The sequence below is a fragment of the Uloborus diversus genome, chromosome 5 (genome assembly GCF_026930045.1).
Source record: "Uloborus diversus isolate 005 chromosome 5, Udiv.v.3.1, whole genome shotgun sequence".
Classification (NCBI taxonomy): domain Eukaryota; kingdom Metazoa; phylum Arthropoda; class Arachnida; order Araneae; family Uloboridae; genus Uloborus; species Uloborus diversus.
The window spans coordinates 169,720,063-169,737,139 of record NC_072735.1 but is presented as its reverse complement, the minus strand read 5'-3'; the positions used below and the strand labels follow the sequence as shown (position 1 = coordinate 169,737,139).

Sequence of the window (17,077 nt, the reverse complement as noted above, 5' to 3'; positions counted from 1 at the left end):
GGTAAAATAAGGGAATTCGAAGTGTTTTTATGAAAAAATAAATAAATAAATAAAATTATAAAAAAGCAAAAAAAAAAAAAGATTTCTCAAACAATAACTTTTTTTCAATGCTCATATCAAAATAATCATGAGCAAATTATAAGTAGTTAAGAATTATTTGCATTCGCTAATTATAAAATGAATTTTACGCTTAGGGGAGAATATGATCCATAATAGTTCTTTATACGACAGCGTTTCTCAATCTTTTTTGACCCGCGGACCGGCAAAGCCTGTTGAAAAAATTTCGTGGGCCGTTGAGGGTTTTTCTTTTTCTCGAATTAAAAAACTTTCTACTAGAGAAGCGTTGAAAATTGATGAAAACGAGCTGATGTGTGCATCACATGACTTCCTTTTACGCCAAATTAATGATAATAGCGCTATGGAGTAAAAAAAGAAACTTTAAACATTTTTACCCCAAGTTTGTTGCGAACTGAAGCAAAAAAACGTTTTATACAGATAAATTTTCCCAATATTGGACATTTTAATGGGATTCAATGGTTAACTCTCTTCATTTTGCCAATAGTGGCCAAAATGAAAACAGATTGTTACAAATCCTGTAACTAGTAATTATTGTAGTAACGTAACCTGTAAATAGTTTCCCGTTGTGAATATACAACCCCTTAACATATGGCTAAAGTATACAACAACCTATTCTTTTTTTCTTATTTCATTCACTGATTTTATCAATGAAAGTGTAGTTGTAGAACGTTGTAGCATTTTCTGGAATCTTTGAGAGCTCTCTTTGAGGTGTGTATATAAACGGCTACGCGTGATAAAGAGTTTAGTTTCGATTGAGAATTTGTGCTGTGAGTGGATTAGCTCTGTTTATTGCGAGGCATTTCGCTGTGTTGTTTTCGTATTTGGAAGTAAATACATGTGTAAACGTTGAGTTTACGGTGTTGTGCGATAATTGCTTAATTGCTGATGAATAATTTAGCAGTTTGTTGACGATATTTCCTGTACATAGTGTAAATAAATTTCCTGTGTTTTTATCAAGAACTGTGTCATCCTTTCAAGAAAGTTGGAAGTCTCGCCGAATCCGTTACAAGATTAAAAAAAAAATGTCACCAAGTTGGAGAAAAAAATTGGCGACCAAAATCGTGGTGATATATTGCCAAGTGTTAGCCAAATTATAACACCACTTGAGTTTACATTGAAATTAACAATGATTTCCCCCCAAAAAGGTGTAAACGACCCCTTTTGGAGCATCCGAATGCAATCAAAAGAGGAGGTGCACAACTAGACCCCACCAGGAGTCTACGTACCAAATTTCAACTTTCCAGGACATACCGTTTTTCAGTTATGCGAGATTCAGTTATGCGTATATACAGACGTCACGAGAAAACTCGTTGTAATTAATTTGGGGGTCGTCAAAATGGATATTTCGGGTGCTTATACGTTCTTAGGCATATATCCACGTGTGGTCAGGTTGAAAAAAAAAATTTCAATATTCACTCGGGGGCGAGCAAAATGGAAATTAAGGCTGATTTTTGGGTGAAAATTTTTTCGCGAATACAATACTTCCTTTTCTTCGTAAAAGGAAGTAAAAATATAAACGGACCGGTGAGTTGCCTCCTCCCGCACCTTATGGGGGGAGCAAAAATAAATAAATAAATTTATTAATTCTCGACTCGCTGACAGATAAACACTTGGAGAAAAAAAATAAAGAACCCGTGAGGTTTTTCTTCTTTTTACAAAAAATAAACAAATAAGTGAATAAACAAATAAAATATAAATAAATAAATAAATGGAATAATTTTAATTTTCTTGGTAATAAAGAACTGCCACAAAAATTTAGTGTTCAGATTGGCAATTAATTGTTGTAACTAGAAAGTCGCCCATCAAGGTATGATGGGTGAAAATTGCTTCTACATTTGAACGAAGCCATTGCCTGTTTGGTGATATTTTGATGGTTGAAATTGTAAACCCTCACTCCAGTGGATGAACTCTAAACTCCAGTAGATAGCAGTTATTGTTGACCAGTTTATCGTTTCCTCATTCCCCTGAAGTGGCACAGTCTTACCAGCAAAACAGTTAAGTGACCGGATCGAGTTCAGCCTTGTCACAATAAAGCCTTTCCCTGCATGTTAAACATTACCAAAACATGTTATTAAATGATCATGCCATGGCGCGAGTTTCATTGTTGAAACACGCGGGCTACTCGATCATTGGCTATTATTTATAGGAGGATTATACATAAGTTTTCTGGAAATAGTGTTTTTTTTATGTGGATGAACAAAAATTTCTGCGGACCGGTCAAATTTTTCTGCGGAACGGTGTCGGTCCGCCCGACCACCGGTTGAGAATCACTACTTGAAAAGTTCATCTGTTGGGGGAAAAAGAGAAGAAAAGAAAAACCTCATTTAAATAAAAATAAATATAATACTAACTATTCATTCACTGTCGCACTACCCTACGTATCGCGAGAGCCACATTTAATCGCTATCGCAATTTCTTATGACGTCACCATTAGCTCTCAGTTCTGAACCCAATCGGAAAAGGAAGAGGAGAAAAAGCGGCCTCAGCTTCCGTTTCAAAAGTCATGCAATCGTTCACGGAGAAAGTTGTTCGTCTTAATCAATATCGCACATAAACGTGAGGGGGAAAGAGAGGTCACGTGGTCTCATTTCACGCCGTACCAGCAACTCGTGACCGCGATCACCTGCAAGCGCGCTCGCAGAACTGTCATAACTATCCTGAGACTTTGTACGAAACTGGAACACGATTTTGTCCCTAAGAAGTTGCACGATTTTCTTCAACTGCATTAAAGTACCGATATGATAGTTAAAAAAATTACAAGCTTTCAATACGGTTTCTAGGCATGAAACAAATAAATATGTTGTAGATGCATAAAATGCGCCTCCTCCCCCAGAAAAGTGTCGTTTTCCTGCGAAATATGCAATATGTCCGTAAAACATTTTCTGCTACTGTCCAACCACGGATTGCATTGAATTTTCAAACGTCCAGATAAGACGAATCTATAAATAAGGGAGGAAAGTAAAAATTTGATGCGCGTATTCCGCTCATTTGAATGAGACTCTGCTTCTGCAAAAGCTGACATCGGTAAAAAAAAATAATAGATTCGTTTATTTCGGGCTGTAAAACGGATGTTTGTCTTTCCATACAATCCGTGGTCAGACAGTAACACCTTAAAAATACTTAAACGATCAATATAATTAATAGCACACCGGCAAAGAAAGTGACAAAACTCCAAGAAAAAAAACCAGTATTGGAGAAAATCAAGGTTTCACGCAACAGTAATTTTAAGCGATTTAGTCTCAAATATTACAATGAGCTCAAAAAAAAAAAAAGATAATGAGAAATTTACTGGTTAGTTTTTGTTGTCTAAATTAATAATGCATACTTAAAAGTTCGAAAATATTTCTTCAATAGCTATTGCGTTTTCCCCAAATTTTGAGTTGTGTAACTTTGCATCGCGTTTCTTTCATGGTTCAAAGTTACCCTGAATGGCAGGATAACGTTAAATCAGATCATAAATTCATTTTAAATGGTTTAATTTTGGTTTTGAATAACTAATAGGACAGTACGTCAAGAGTTTTTCTTCAGTGTCATGCTAAGTGATGCCCGCAAAACGCTATTAAAATACGAAAGAGGCAGTAAAATAAAGAAACAGTGCCTCAAAGTTACCCTGACTGTAAACACTGATTAATTAGGTGAAGGATTCTCAACCGCTGGTAGGATACCGATCCGCGGGAAAAAATGATCAGCCCTCGGAGATTTTTGGCCGTCCGTATTAAAAAAAAATCTCTGCTCAAAAAATGAAAACAATGACAACTGTATGACATATTTTACGTCAATTTCCTTTTTTTTTAGTTTTTATGATTTTCTACAAAGATTTATTCACGAAATTATATTCATTATAATAGTTTATCTTTAGCTTAATAATTTTTACAGCAGTTATTTATTTCAAAGCAGTGTTTCATTTTGTTTTTTCTTTTCTTATGTAAAAAGAAAAAAAAATCGCCGATCAGCATTTCTTTCTCCAAAGTTTTTAACGGTCAGCGAATCAAATTGATTCTTTCGCCCCCTCCCCCCCTTTTTTTGCAAAACATTTTGCGCTTTTCTTTCAGAAGTTTTTACCTTTTCGCAAGTAAAAAAAAAACAACGTTTGACAGCTACTTAAGGTCTTCCGCACTGCGTTGGTCACTAGCGTCCACTTAAAAGCCAAAGGCCGAAATGAATTGATTATCCAATTTGGACACCTCCCAGTAAACTCTCCTAAGTCTCCACCCAAATATTTATCTCTAATCCCCCGCTAATGGCTCCAAGGGGGAGAACGAGCATTCGATAAGGTGGCCAAGCCCTGCAGCGGCACTCCTGACATTTGCCTCAATCGTAGATAGCGGTGCAGAGAGAAATAGGTACACACACAACCCTCTGAAGGTCGAGTGCCAAGATTAGAATCATTTCTGTATCGGGAAAAGCAGAAGCCTGGAGTGGGTGGACCTAGCAACAGGTATCCAAGAAAGAAAAAAGTACCCGATTTTTGGAAACATCATAAAGGATTGAGATCAAAAGAAAGGAATGCCGAGAGATATTGAGATAAAGAATTTTCTCAAACAATGTAAACAGGAGATTATAGAAGGTTGGAACAACTAAAAGACTCTAAAGAAAAAGAGCTCATTCTTTTTTCCACTCCAACAGTCATATACATATGCCAATGATTTGATACATGCAGCAAAATAAAAATTAATGTGCATCATGAACAAATTGTTTCACGCTGAATTTACATTACAAACAGCCCTTTCCAGCAGGGCCCTAAGCAATCGACAATTCTGGCAAAAAAGGGAAAAAAGTTTTTGAGGGTGTGCCTCACAGATTATAAAATACCACACATCATGTTTTTTTTCACAGATTATAAATTTTTTGATTGTATTTACAGGATATGACTGGATGACCGGACCATTCACAAAAGCTCTGAGGACCACAAACACAACATGGCTGCTCCATATCTATGTTTCAATCAGCGGTTGTAAAACAAAACCAAGTGTGCTTTTCACTTTTCTACTTGATATTTGCTTACAGATTCCTTTAGTTCTAACGATTCTACAACTGCCAGGTAAAAGACAGAATTCTACAAAAATACTATTAGAACATGCGACAAGATCATCCCAGTAGATTGAGTGCGTTTTCTAAATCACGGGAAAAGCTCCACCTGTCACTTTATTCGTTCTCACCGGACGGAACTTCGCATTCCATTTGGCGCGATAATTCATTGGCGATCCCTGGCAATTATTGTATACTTAGGATAACTCCAAGATATTTTTTTACGAGAAAAGCGATACTAATTCCACTGAAATTCAGCGGCACCGCAGAAAGTCACGTGACAATCAAACAAAAATGTTTCATGTTGGTGGCTGAAATAGCAACCCCAAAACTTTCTCCATTACTAGATGTTGTCTGCTATATGCTTAGACCTTAGAACGTTATTATTTTTGCAGATTTTTACTTCCTTTTACAAAAAAGAAAGTATTGTATTCGCGAAAAAATTTTCACTCAAAAAATCGGCCTTATTTCCATTTTGCTCGCCCCCGAATGAATATTGATTTTTTTTTTCAACCCGATCACACGTGGATACATGCCTAAGAACGTATAGACACCTGAAGAATCCATTTTGACGATCCCCGAGTTAATTACAACGAGTTTTCTCGTGACGTCCGTATGTACGTATGTATATGCGTATGTGTGTATGTATCTCGCATAACTCAAGAACAGTATGTCCTAGAAAGTTGAAATTTGGCACATAGACTCCAAGTGGGGTCTAGTTGTGCACCTTCTCTTTTGGTTGCATTCGGATGTTCAAAGGGGATCTTTTACACCTTTTTGGGGTAAAATCATTGTTAATGTAAACTCAAGCGAAGCTATAATTTGCCAAACACTTGGCGACCAAAAGCTTGGCGATATGTTGCCAAGTTTTGTCGCCAACTTGGCGGGTTTTTTTTTTTTTTAATCTTGTTCAGTTTGGCCATATTTATAGAGTTAATCATTGAATCACATTAAAACTGCCAATATTGGGAAAATTTATCTGTATAAAACGTTTTCTTTGCTTCGGTTCGCAACAGACTTGGAATGAAAGTATTTAAAGTGTTTTTTTGCTCACTCCGAGGCACTATTATCTTTAAATTGGAGTAAAAGGAAGTCATGTGATGCTTGTTATATATATATATATATAAAGTATATTATAAGATAGTTATAAAATAAAGGAACTGATTTATGCTTTCACAACAACGAACCGGAATAATTTTGTGAAGGACTCACTTTAGGGATCATCATTTTTCTGAAAGTAAAACTTTCATGATAGCAATTTTATAAAGGATGCTTTGACGATCATAACTTTTATGAAGTTATCAAGGAAATAGACAAACTACAATTATAATCTCAGAGGAAATGTTCTAGTAGAGAAGAGTATTTAGCATCTTCATTGTCACGTGACCGTTCCTTTTTCCCTTTTTGAGCAACATAATTCACTGACGAATTCGTCTTCTTAAGGCTTGAGTGATTAAACACTTCGATATTAATCGAGAGGTCTGATAATGGACACTCTACTGTGCTTTGTAATACAGATGCATAGTAAAATTGTATTATTTTTTTCGTAGAAAGCAACACAATTGATGAGAAATTCATTCATAAAAATTATAAACATAAAAGATAAAAAAAGTAATTAAAAGCAGTTTTGCTTTTGAGAATTAAAATGAAACTGTAACTGTAATGTAACTATTTGAGGATGGTAATGGTAACTGTAACTGTAATGTAACTACTTGAGGTTTGTAATGTAACTGTACTTAGTAATGTAACTGCTTCGTAATGTTACTGCTGCTATTGTTTTTAACAAAAGCAGTTCCGCTTTTAAAGATTGTAATGTAACTGTGACTGTGTCTGCAATGTAACTGCATTTGAAAATTGTAATGTAACTGCATCCTAATATTGCTTTCATGTTGTAGTAGAACGCAACGCAATTGATGAGTGATTCATATTCATAAAAATGAGAAACATAAAAGATTAGAAATAAATAAAATAAAAGCAGTTCTATTTTTGAAGATTATATTGAAGCTTTGAAAAGCGTCAACTTCAGGAAATAAAATGTTCTAAGCAAACACGTTTTCGAAGATACATAAAAGTATAAGGGCTTATCAGAAACAAAGCTCTGAAAGAAACTGTTCGAGGCTGATATCTGTCAAAAAAGATGGACAGCAAGCTTTAGATAAGGTTCTAAGAAATGAAAAATAAGCAGGAAAAAATGATATCAACAAAAATGGGGGAGAAAATCATGTTTCACAATACATATTAATCACACATGACAATACATGGGAATGGCATTTTTAATGTGTCACTTAACGGTAAAAGATGCGCAGCATTTATTAATTAGAAGGATCGTTTTGGTGTTATGGCGCAGTTTTCCAACCAGGGCGGCAGTCACATTATACCAGAATTCCGAGAAGCATCGTTCAAGAACAAGTTATAACCGAAGCGATAAACATTCAAATTTCTCCTGGGAGAAATTAATTCAAATTGATGTGAGTCAACTATAATGCGTTGTATTTCTAACTGCGTCCGTTTTTTTGAGCAATCACGATTGCTTATTGCTTTCATTTGACTGTTTTGATGTCCTATCATTTTATTTTCCCGCCAACACCCTCTGCAGCACCACCGTCGCGTCGACCGGCCGGCCTCACGATGCTGCTCCTCTAGCGAAAACCGTCTCCAGGTTGCGTCAATATCCTACACTTACACGCATACATACACGCACGTACATACACACTCATACATACATACACCTACACACACAAACACATACACACACGCATACATACAGACACCTACACATACACAGACACCTACACACCACTACCCACACACTCATGCCTGCACACAGACACAAACACATATGCCTACACACACATACACATTCTCCCCCCCCCACACAAACACTCATACACACAACTACCCACACACTTATACCTGCACGCAGACACAAATACATATGCCTACACACATACACATACCCCCCTACACACATACCGCCCACACACATAAACACACACTCGTGATTCCGAAAAACATAATTTGAATTCAAGATGTCAAAATTCAAATTAATTTTTTTTTTCAGTGAACAACAACCGTCTATAGAGTATGCTAGGTAATTAATCGTCACTGTTGAGCGCAGCGTCACCCTGACGAAAAAAAAAAAAATCAACTTCTAGATACGCCATTTATAGCATTGAACAAACGTAAACTTGCAATTATGTTTATTAACTACATCAAATGTTTGTGCGGTTGTAAATATGATTTTGAAGTAGTCATTATTATTTTTGAATGAAAGTTTTTAACTTTTTCTTAATTTTCAGAGTCAATTGCATTGAAAAAACTGTTTTAAAGTTCAGAATGATTAAGAAATAAAATATCAATAAGTTGCTTAACTTTTATTTTTTCTAAGCTTTCCGTCACAAGGATATGATTTTTATAGTGGAAGAATTTGTAACTGTTTGGTAAATTAATGGTTATTAAGTAATTTCTGGATTTAGTTTAGGTGCAAATTATGCTTTGACTTAAAAGAAAAATAACTTTTTGGGTCGGAATTTTTGTGTTGTATTGTCTTCAAATTTAGCGTTCAAAAAGCACCGATAGTACAGTAGAAAAGTACCTATTGTCGGAAGACATGAGTCAATTTTCTTGGTACAGTGAAGCTAAATTGGAACCTAAGACAGCTGCGTCAAGAGTTCCTCTAAAAATCGAAAACATTGGACAATGTACAGTCGAGTCCCGAGATGCGTTCCAAGACTCCTCGCGTAAGTCGAAATTTCGCGTTGTAGAAAAGGGTACGAATACAAGTTTTTTTTGAAAAATACCAAATTCTTTTATACACTTATAAACACCTCTCAAAATGCTTTAAAGCATTCCTCAACTATACATTCAAGTTTCTTATAATTAAAAACTGTACTTAAAAAAATAAAAAATCTGCTTCAATCAACATAAAAAAGTGTTAAGATGCACAATGATTAATGGCAGGAAAAGACATAAAATAAAACTACGTACGTAAGGTACGTACATCACTTATATACTTATTATCACTTATTACTTATTATCACTTATATACTTTTATACTTATACTTATTATATACTTATTGTCGTGCTACCGTCGACGTACTTTAGTTTTTCAAGCATATCGAATATCTTGAACGTTTTTTTTTTTTTTTTTTTTTTTTGCCAGAAACATTCTTTTTCTTCCCATCTTTACAAACTTTAGATGAAACAGTGCACAAAGGTGCCATTTTATTTCGTCAACCTTAATATTTAGACAGAAAAAAGAAAGAAAGACGCCGAGTGGTTACTTGATGCACTAACAAAGCGATGCGTGGACTAGTATGCTGAAGGGATCTTCCGCTATCAGTGGCAATATGGGAGGAAAATATATTCATGAAATCAATATTTAGGACCCAATAACAAAACCGATACTTCCTTCCAAAAAAATTCGTACTGCGGTCGAGGAATTCACGTTCGCCCTAAAACTCCTTACTCGGGAAAAACTCGCGTTATAGTCATTTCGCGTAAGTCGAATACCGTTGTAGCGGGAGTCGACTGTATTTGATTTTCACTAAAATTTAAAAAGAAACGCTCAAAGTGATTAGAGTACAGATATACGAATTTCATCTTGAGAATAAGACTTTTTAGAAGTTTAAAAATGGTCATTTAATTTTCCACCATTAATCCATACGCACAAAAGCATGAGTCTTAACGGGGTTAAACTACTCCTCCTGGAGATTTTTAGAGAAACACATTTTGCAGAAACGAAATGCAGGATAACAGTGAAGAAATTAATAGTGATCAATCTTTACTAATAATAAAGCTGAAAGTCTCTCTGTCCGGAGGATGTCTGGATGTCGGTAGGATGTTTGGATCTCTGTGACACGCATAGCGCCTAGACCGTTTGGCCGATTTTCATGAAATTTGGCACAAAGTTAGTTTGTAGCATGGGGGTGTGCACCTCGAAGCGATTTTTCGAAAATTCGATGTGGTTCTTTTTCTATTCCAATTTTAAGAACAAAACTATCATAAGATAGACGAGTAAATTACGAAATTATCATAACGTGGAACCGTAACATGGGTACAAGCCAATTGGCGAGAAAATTCACCATACATTATTTGTAAATATACAGGCGAACCAAAAGACCTTTTAATTTTTCTATTACGGGCAAAGCCGTGCAGGTACCACTAATGCTATATAAAAGGCTAACTTTTAAAGGATGAAATGAACGATGGCAGGGGAAGAAAAGAAAAATGTAGATTGAAGAGAAGAAAAGATGTGTAGGTTTTATTTTGATTGTTTTTATTTTGATTGAGTTAATATTCAGAATCTTGGACATTTTGTATTTAAAAAAATAACAAAACATTCAAAAATAACAAGCATTCAACATTGTGAAATTTCCAATTGCTCTTCTTTACACATTTTTCTTTTTAAATTTTATTCATTATTATTTTATTATTTAAAAAAAATATTATCGACGATTCTAAATTTTTATTTGAAGTACAAAGTGTACAAATACACACAACTACCTTTTTGAGATTAAATTTACGATTCTGAATACGTAAAATAAGTTTGTAGAGTCATTAAAAAATATCTCTGACATGAGAACATAATGGGGTCGTTCCCAAAATTTTAAAAGTATTTTTTTTTCTGAAAAAGCGTGCTTAAAAACATAGGATCTGACCAGTTTTTAAATAATTTATTTAAGTTTAATATTTTTAAAAAAATACTTAAATCGGTGCGCTTTCATTGTTTACACTTCTGTCGTGTGACATCACAAATGATGAAATGCCATTCAATGTTGCCATTCACAGAACAAAATATTTAATTCGCATCTTTACTCACGTATATTGGCAACGATATGGTTGATAGCAAGCGTAGAGCGCAATTTTAATTCGCTGCTTGATTATCATAACGTGGAACCGTGGTAGAAAGATGCGCCAAAAGGCATCATTTGTGACGTCATAAAGACCACGCCTTGTTTGAAAAATCGGACATTTTAAAAAATTAATTTAAAAAAAAAACTGTTGGGAAAATGAAAGTATTTTCTGAGTCCATGTATTTTTTTTTTTTTTTTTGCTCATTCTATCCATTTCAATGACTAAAAGTAGTACTTTTGACTGAAGGAAACCACCCCATTGAGCTGGAAATTTCCTTTGATTTTCCTTAACGAAATTTTTCCTTCAACGGTAGTTATTTAATTTTCGGCTAATCAATTCACGTGTACATGAGCTTGTAGAACTAGAAATTTCATGCACGACAACACAGCACTTCTGAATTCGAAACCTCAAGCAAAAAGTTGTGCAATATCACTTTATTCAGATTAGCTTCCTTGATTTCTCGGCATTCTTTCAGACGCATGGAAGTGTCGTGTTCGACCTTTACGGTCGTAAATCACTTCGATACAGTCACGGTCGCAGTGCATCTCCATATTGTCCGCCGAAGCGCTGCTCATGGGCCTTGGAACACGCTCGATTATGCATCAAAAGCAGTAAAATCATGGAAGACATCCCAAGATACAAGCATCACTATTTCCTGTTATCCAACATCGGATTGACATTCCGCGATTTAGCAAACGGAAATGGCGAAGCAAAATAAGTCATTTCGCAATATTTTTTTGTCAAGGAAAAAACGAATTATACATCGATATTTTTTGACAAGCACATGAATAGAGACAAATAATAATAATAGTGGGAACAGAGAGAACGACATTTTTTCGAAAACAATTTTTAAAAAAAACTTTACTAATAATAAAGCTGAAAGTTTGTATGTCTGGATCTCTGGATGTCTGTTACGCACATAGCGCCTAGACCAGTAGGCCGACTTTCATACAGTTTGGCACAGAATTAGTTCTTAGCATAGGGGTGAGCGCCTCGAAGCGATTTTTCAAAAATACGATTTTGTTCTTCTTCTATTCCTATTTTAAGAATATTTCACTGAGCAAATTATCATAACGTGAACGAGCAAACTACCATAACATGGGTGAGCAAATTAACATAGCAAACAGGCGAGAAATTCACCATCCATTATTTGCATACAGGCGAACCAAATAACCTTTTAACTGTCTACTACGGGCAAAGCCGTGCAGGTACCACTAGTAATAAATAAGTACAGGATAAGAAAATCAATAAAGTAAAAAGAGTATACTTTATGCTCGATCTTAAAAAAATAAACTAATTCTTTGTCTGACCAATGGAGCTCAAACTTTTTTTACTTTTCTTTACCTGAGCACTCAACCTCAAATATGATAAATATGAAGATGTATGATATATCATATGAAGATGAATTTCACAGACCAGAGCACACATAAAATTGAAATGTTTATAATTAATTTTTTATTTATTTTATAGATAACACGGGAAAAGGAAAGGATGTTACAAAGAATAAGTCGTTAGTAATGAAATACTAAAACGAGCTGATGTGTGCGTCACATGACTTCCTTTTACTTCAATGTCATTTTCTCATTATTGGCAGTTTTAATATGATTCAATAGTTTACTGTCTAAATATCGCCAACAGTGGCCAAATTGAAACCAGATTTAAAAAAAAAAAATCGCCAAATTTGTCGCCAAGTTGGCGGCCAAAAGACTGGCGATATATTCCAAGTGTAAACATTATAACACCACGTGAGTTTACATCGAAATTAACAATGACTTCCCCCAAAAAAGGGGCAAAAGACCCCCTTCGGAGCATACGAATGCAACCAAAAAGGAAGGTGCACAACTAGACCCCACTAGGAGTCTACGTACCACATTTCAACTTTCTAGGACATTCCGTTCTTGAGTTATGCGACATACATACACACATACGCACATCCATACGTACAGACGTCACGAGAAAACTCGTTTTAATTAACTCGGGGATCGTCAAAATGGATATTTCGGGTGTCTGTACGTTCCTAGGCACATATCCACGTGTGGTCGGGTTGAAAAAAAAAAAAAAACTTAACATTCATTTGGGGGTGAGCAAAATGGAAATTAAGGCCGATTTTTGGGTGAACATTTTTTCGCGAATACAATACTTCCTTTTTTGTAAAAGGAAGTAAAAATACGTGCTTTTCATACCAAGTTACCATCTGTGTTTTAAAACGATTTCTGACCATTTGGCTCAAAATTTGCAACAATCGTTCTTATAATATCGAAAGAAGATAGTCGGTTGTTTCAGAAGGTCCCAGAGCGTCGTTTTCGACTAGTAACAGTAAATATAACAACGGGCCACAGGCAGTGATGTTCCCATCAATTTTTCTGAGGGTATACTCCCAGTAATCCGTTCGTTGTGCACAATATTCATGCGATTATATTCATAATATGGTCATAAATTCTTGAGGGTATAACCGAAGGGTGATAGAGTTCCAGGTTTTCCCGGGAGAAGAAAAAAACTGGTAAAATTGAAGTTTCATATTTTAATTATGTTTCGAAAATTAACTTTAACTACCACTGCAACGATTAATAACTACTCTTTATGGGCAGTTATAAGGGTCCCTTGGTAACAATTGTAACCGTCAGCTAAACCATTTCATTGCTTTGGGGAAATTTAAAAATACGATGATAGAATCTGAATTATAAATGAAAAATTTTGAAACTTGAGGGTATACGCTATACGTCTAAAAAATGTTTGAGAGTATACGGCGTATATGGAGTATATCCTAATGGGAGCACCACTGGCCACATGAATCAACTTCATGGGTTACCTATCACCTACGGGTCATAGGTTAGACACCACTGCTTTAGACAGAGCAAGTATCTTTTCCTTTTTGAAAAGGATTTCTGCTCCTTTGAAAAAAAGTCTCATTCTCTTCTTTCTTAACTCTTTTTTTTTTTTCGAAGAAGTTACATTCAAGGTTACTTTTAAATGAGTTTCAATGGAAGTTTTTTAAAACTAAAAAGCTAAGTACACATTTTACTCCTGCGAAAAAAGTAAAATGATATGTCTATCATTTTTCTCAAAAGTTGAAGCTTTACTCATTGAAATTGTTTCTAGAATATAAAGTGATATTCAAAATTGAAGTTTAAAACTGAAATTTTCAACAATATTTGCTGACGATAATGTTCGGGTAATCTCACCCAGAATATTTTGAAATGGAAATCTTAACTTTGAGGCAATCTTCGATGATGAAAAAAGGCTGGGGCAGGCGCCCCCCCCCCCCCCCTTGAATCGTCGCCACTGCTTCTTATGTAAGTTATGTTCTATACTTCTTTGTAAATGTAGCCCCCTTCCCCCCCATCAACGTACTTCATTTGAATCTTAATAATACCTGTAAATTTAGTTGAATAATACGGGAAGGTTCTTCACTGAAGATTCTCCAACAATTTCTGGACGCATAAATTATTCGCCCTCGTGTCCTCGTTTTTGAAATTCAAGGTATTGAAGTCAGCTGAAATTTTAAGAAAAAGTCGCCAACTTTAGTGAGTTTCTGCGAATAATGGGATATGTTTTACACGCTTTGCAGATGAATATCCCGCCACATGCAGGATGAAATCTGGTACCTCCAATTTCACGCGACGTCTTTAAAGTTGGCGCTTTTCTTTAAATTTCTGTACACTTTAATACCTTATCCCGGTAACGGGGCACGACAGCGAATAACTTTTCCGTGAAGAAATGTCTCAATATGCTCCTTCGATTACTATCTATTCTAACTTTTTTTCATTTTTACAGTTTTCGCGTGCTTCCGTGGTTATAGCATCTTGTAACTCGTTTTCGAATACTTTTCTCTCGATATACTGTAACTCTTATTACGAATCATTCAAACTATGGGGTAAATAAGCATTCTCAGTAACGTTTTAATTCATTTACACGGGTTGCAAGGGGTAAACGGTCATCTTTCGATGGGGTGAATTTCCTCCCTACCAGATGAAAAACTCGTAAAAATAATTTTCCCCGGATGTCCTTATTTTTTTTTATAAAATTACTAGCTAAGTTTGATGTAGGATGGCTATTTTATGAGGAATAATGACAAAATGTAGCATTATATCTGCAAGTGTTTTGACCTTTTTCTTTCAGCACTCGAAAAATGCTTAGTTAAGCACTGTGAACCGGAGAAAGAAAAACTTAGATTCTGATAAGTCTCAGTAAGTGCTGATAGAACGAACAGCAAGATCGAAGATACCGAGAGCATCGTTTTCCAACCCTTTCTCCCTGTTACGTTTCCTATTTTTTTTTTTTTTTTAATTTTCTTTTTGACAATATCCATTTTAAATTAAAATCAAACATAATGCCTATTTTAATATTAGCGTCTGCCAAGATAAAATGAGTGGGGAGAGGGAGGGAGAGAGAGAAAAAAAAATAAGACCAGTAATAAATTTTTTGCATAAACGAAAACCTTGTTGAATTTTGAGCCATGTTTGAAACCCTAAACCGCTCTGAGGGACCCTGACTATGAGAGACTATTAATTATTCAGTTGAAATATTAAATGAATATAAAAGGAGAAAAAAAATAATAAAATCTACATGTATATAAACACAAAACAAGACGTACTTGATTTCGTGTGCCTTTATCAGCAGTCTACGTGCAATAAAATTTGATGGTTCGATTTTTGTCTCTACGTTGGTGGACCATACTCAGAAAAAAAAAAGAAAAAAAGAAGAAGGCTTAAAAGGAAAAGTATTCAACAAATAAAAAAAAATAATTGGCCAACTTTAAGAGATTTTTTTTTAATTGGAAAAATCGAAATTATTTGCAACCAAAAAAAAAAAAAAAATTAATCCCGTTTCACGTTTAGACTTTCTTTCTTTTTTTTGGGGGGGGGGGGGGGTGTTCAGCTAAAAACAAAAAAAAAAAAAAAAAAAAAAATCAATTAATTAATTAATATGTAGTTCTTTTTTTTAAACTGTAACAGATTTGGAGATGGATAAAATGCTCTCTTCCCCACCCCCCCTCCACCAAAAAAACTATTGAGGCAATAGTGAGATTCAAGCAACAACAACAACAAAAACTCTGGAAACATCTCATTCCACGTTAATTCTTTCATTTGGACACATTTTCGTTCATTTTGAACAGTTCAGAAAACTTATCGATAACTACAGGTCCTAGCGAAATTGGATAGAGTACGACACGTGGGGTGGCGAAAAATAGGATTGATTAATGTAATGTTGATTCATTAATGTTCCAATGTAGGCGGTACGAGGGGGCGAAGCCCCCAAAGTATACTGCCTCTGGCGGCGTTAACCAACCCACCGTGAACGGCTAATCTAGCCGCCCTGGCAGATAGTCACACCATGAAAATATGATTGGTGCTGGAAAAACATACAGACATTGTTAGGGTGTCAGATGTTAGGGAGAAGCGGGTTCACTTCCCAGAAAAAAATATTGAAGTTAGAATCTTATAATAACACACGTTTAAGCCCTCTTTGAAGATACAAGAAGGACAGACTACGGCGTGTTTACGGATTCTCCTCCGGAAAGATTTCAAAACCGAAGTAGAAAAAAAAGTTTTAAGCTATCGTTGGGTGGTCTCCGCAGAATTTTTTTGAAATTTAAATCTTAAAAATGTATAGGTGATCTTTAATGATGAAAAAAGTGCGGGGGGCGCCCCCCCCCCCCCACCGAATCGCCGCCACTGATAACTGTACAGCCAAAAAAAAAAAAAAAAAAACATACAGTGACAGCTGTCACATGTACTGACCTCTGATGCGGCGGATATGCCGGTCGTACTGCCGGGGCGAGCAGACATCGAGCCCGTCGGCGACCCTGTGCCCCTGGCGGTCCTCCTGCCGCAGCAGGGCGGCTCTCCGCCATGGCGAGCGAGGCCGGTGCGGCTCCATGCCGCACCTCACATGCGACTGCGGTGCTCGTTGACCGCCACGCTCAGCATACACACCATCAGGAGGAAGAGCGTCATCAAGCCCACCACCACAACACACACGGAGCATAACACGAAATCGTACGACACGAAGCCCAGAGCGCCGACCATGCTTCTGCCGGGATGGGGTTTTGTTATCTCACAGACGATAACCGAAACACACACCTGTATTGCGTAAAAAGGATTTTCTTCTTTTC

The 17,077-nt window shown here is 35.9% G+C and overlaps 1 protein-coding gene across 1 annotated transcript in view; it reads right to left on the bottom strand.

Annotated features, from left to right (window-relative positions):
- Positions 1 to 17,036, bottom strand: part of LOC129223276 (muscle-specific protein 300 kDa-like) — a 175,047-nt gene extending 158,011 nt beyond the window's left edge. The window contains 1 exon segment of the mRNA XM_054857842.1: positions 16,704 to 17,036. Coding sequence (XP_054713817.1) covers positions 16,704 to 16,950 — 247 coding nt within the window. The 5' untranslated portion in view covers positions 16,951 to 17,036.
- Between the last annotated feature and the right edge of the window lie 41 nt (positions 17,037 to 17,077).